Raw genomic sequence first — 3,798 nt, 5'->3', positions numbered from 1 at the left:
TGTGTGTGTGTGTGTGTGTGTGTGTGTGTGTGTGTGTGTGTGTGTGTGTGTGTGTGTGGTCACTGCATGCATGTGTGCTGTGGTGTGTGTTGTGTGATTACAATAAAGACTAGCTTGTGTTGTCAACACGGTGAGGGGGACACAACATCTCCCACCATGCTGTCTAGGCCCGGGTTAGAGCCCACCTACTGGTCTGACCCCAAACTTCCTCTTCCTGTCTGTCAACTTCCTGTTTTTCCAATTCTGTAAACCTGAGGCCTGGATTCACAGCATAACAAGACTCTGACCAGACTCGCATCATAAGCACACTGCTGCCTGAGAACACACACACACACACGCGTGCGCACACACACACACACACACACACACACACACACACACACACACACACACACACACACACACACACACACACACACACACACACACACACACACACACACACACAGTAGAAAGGTTTTGGGAATGTGAGCCACAGGCCTCAATACTGATAGGAGCACATCCAAAGCTGCCATTCAGTTCAATGTGAGTCAGAGAAAACCACTCGTTCCTCTCCATCAACCCCACCTGTCTAGCTTTTCTCCAGCAGCGTCTGCAGTGTGTCACTAGTAGAAAGCAGCTTTTCTCCAGCAGCGTCTGCAGTGTGTCACTAGTAGAAAGCAGCTTTTCTCCAGCAGCGTCTGCAGTGTGTCACTAGTAGAAAGCAGCTTTTCTCCAGCAGCGTCTGCAGTGTGTCACTAGTAGAAAGCAGCAGCGTCTGCAGTGTGTCACTAGTAGAAAGCAGCAGCGTCTGCAGTGTGTCACTAGTAGAAAGCAGCTTTTCTCCAGCAGCGTCTGCAGTGTGTCACTAGTAGAAAGCAGCTTTTCTCCAGCAGCGTCTGCAGTGTGTCACTAGTAGAAAGCAGCTTTTCTCCAGCAGCGTCTGCAGTGTGTCACTAGTAGAAAGCAGCAGCGTCTGCAGTGTGTCACTAGTAGAAAGCAGCAGCGTCTGCAGTGTCTCACTAGTAGAAAGCAGCAGCGTCTGCAGTGTGTCACTAGTAGAAAGCAGCAGCGTCTGCAGTGTGTCACTAGTAGAAAGCAGCAGCGTCTGCAGTGTGTCACTAGTAGAAAGCAGCAGCGTCTGCAGTGTGTCACTAGTAGAAAGCAGCTTTTCTCCAGCAGCGTCTGCAGTGTGTCACTCTCCCCCGCTGGTCAGCTTTCACATTACAATATTTCTTCCGCACCCGGAAACGGAACAAATTGCACTTGTGTCATTATGCCTGCAGTGTATCCTCGCCCGTGTGTGTTGTCTATGTGGTTCGGAACGGTTGGCTTTCACACTCGCAAGTGTTCCGTGCCCGGGCACGCCAAAGCGCTCCCCAGACCACCTTTTCAAGTGCATCCTGTCACGGTTGCCTGTTGCGCGCCCGGGCGCAGAACGGAACGGAACGTTCACACACTCGGCAAATGTTCTGAAACTGGGGTCAATTTGGGGACAAGTGTACTCAGGAATGGTTCCGGGGGGCCAGTGTGAAAGCACCCTAAATCTTATCAAATAGAGGTCCATAGTCTAATTTGTGTCACTTTAGGGGCCCTTGACATCAAGAAGTTTGAGAAACACTGGTATAAAGTGTCTGCATTAGACCAGTGATTCTCAAATGGGGGTCCGGGGACCCCCAGGGGTCCTTGAGGGTGTTCCAGGGGGTCCCCAGCCAAAAGGGGGATACTTTATTTTCACTATAATTCCATTCATAAGTGACAAAATGACTATTTTGGTCATGGGTTTTATACACTTTCTGTAATAGAACATCTAAAATCATCAATCTTATTTACATATGGGGGACCATGGGACAAAATCCTATCAAAAGGGGGTCCGTGGTCTAATTTTTGTCCGTTTAGAGGTCCCTCATGTGAAAACATTTGAGAACCACTGCATTAGACGCTATAGGCTACAGTACATACACTACATGAGCTTTTCACAATCAGAAGAAGTCAAGCCTTTTAAAGTGTTGGCCTCTATGTGCTCTGATGCTGCTGTGTTACATTAACAGATACATGAAATATGTTTAAAATTGAAATAATAATAAATAAATAAATGTAAACATGAAAGGGGCCTGACGGTTTCCAGTGTGTGCGCTGTGCCGTCAAATTCTCTCATCTTTGTGCTTTGGGCCATTTTTCGATTAGAAGCTATGAAAAGACAACAAAGTCCAGAAACAACTGTTCTGCCAAAGGCCAATCGAAAACAGCGCGCACATCGTCTGGGCTCGACTCGCCTTCCTGGTGCGTCGCGTGCAGACAACAACCCATTCAAGGCTGTTATTCCCAAACCCCAAAACACATTAAAAGCTTCACACATGGTATATTTTGGGTTTGTAACCAGCTCAGATGGCTTTGCGATGCAGGTTGCACTTTGGTGCAGTGCTCATTTTAGATTTGTTTCCCCTCCCTTGATTTGATGCTGGCACTCACATAGTTACATTGGTGACACACGTTCATGGTCATTTTGAACAAAACAAATGAATTTAGCAGCAATGTTTGTTTTGTTCAATTGACTTTAATTTGAATTTGGTCAAACTTCAATCGGCACACTGCGTGTTTAGAATGCTTTCGATCTGACTGCACTCAGCACAGACAGAAGTGACACCCTGGCAGGGTTCACAGGTGTGATGTTACCCGGAAGTAACACGTTCTATGAAGGTTATTATGAGCACATTCAGAAGACATTATCATGTAGGGTTGGCAGCACGATGGACGGACGGACGATGGCATCGACTATCGTCCATGGGCCGACCCCCCATCGACTTCTGAGGCTTCTACATCGGATCATCGTGATTAATTATCTGTTCAAATTAAAAAATTTGCAGTTTTAATCATAAAAAAGGCCAAGTCCACTCAACCGCAACGCGCGGGGGGCATTACAAAAAGCGCACCCAGTTCAGAGAAGTGGTAGAGTGGAGGAGGAAGGGGGGAGGGGAGGACAAGGAGAAGGGGGTGGTGGTGTGAGAACGTTAAGACAAAGAAGAAACTTCGCGTTCTTTCCTGTTTTCAACCCAAAGTGAGTAACAAGTCTTCAAACTGTGAATTTAACTCTCTGTTAGGTTCAAAAGTGAGCCCACGCGAACCTAACGTTATATCTGCCAGTAATTCCAGTTTCCCATATGTTTTCATGTAAAAAAGGCGGACAGTGTGTACATATCACACTCATTTCACTCTAAAGTTCCAAAACACCCAGTAATGATGCATGGATTGTGTTCCAGGCTGAATCAGTATGCTATTCACCTTATGTTCCAACATAGTTTCACATTTCATATCCGACTCCAATTGACTGAAATCCGTCATAGCGACTGAGAACTTTAATCGCTGTCTTCATAAAAAGTGTTACCTCGACGACTTCTTTCCTCTTGACTATTTAACGACAGAGGAATCGCTGGCAACATAACGAGCAAATTAATCACAAGATCTCCACAGTACCTGCGTGGCCTGCTCTCCAGGAAGGCTGGGCTTCCCCCGTCCCATACCTCACATCGTAGCTATGCTCCTCCATCTCCGACTGGCTTCTTCAGCACACTTTGAGCACCACCATCAATCAATCATTGAGGAAGTCACAGTCCTTCGTTCAGACACACAGGTTTCCTCATATCTGTCGTCGCGCTCGCTCGCTGCGTGTCTCTGTCAGATTTAAGTCTCTGTCACTGCCTCAGCCTGGCTGCTGACTGTACAAACCGGTTCCCGGGAAACCAGAGTCCCCAGGTGTGTGGGAGAGGACAGGCCGTGTGGGAGAGGACAGGAGGGAGGGAGGAGGAAGAGGGTGCAGGC

General features: G+C 47.5%; 1 protein-coding gene across 1 annotated transcript in view; it reads right to left on the bottom strand.

Moving 5' to 3' along the window:
- LOC310792922 (uncharacterized protein) overlaps window positions 1-3,588 on the bottom strand; it is a gene marked incomplete at its 3' end in the record, with an annotated part of 49,672 nt that extends 46,084 nt beyond the window's left edge. Inside the window, exon 1 of the mRNA XM_083654688.1 lies at window positions 3,454-3,588. Within this exon, the coding sequence (XP_083510814.1) occupies window positions 3,454-3,526 (73 nt within the window). The 5' untranslated portion in view covers window positions 3,527-3,588. The remainder of the gene's footprint in view (window positions 1-3,453) is intronic.
- Between the last annotated feature and the right edge of the window lie 210 nt (window positions 3,589-3,798).

This window comes from Poromitra crassiceps, assembly GCF_964638095.1.
Source record: "Poromitra crassiceps genome assembly, chromosome: 18".
NCBI lineage: Eukaryota > Metazoa > Chordata > Actinopteri > Beryciformes > Melamphaidae > Poromitra > Poromitra crassiceps.
The sequence above is the reverse complement of the archived record's forward strand: the minus strand, read 5'-3'. Positions and strand labels throughout refer to the sequence as shown.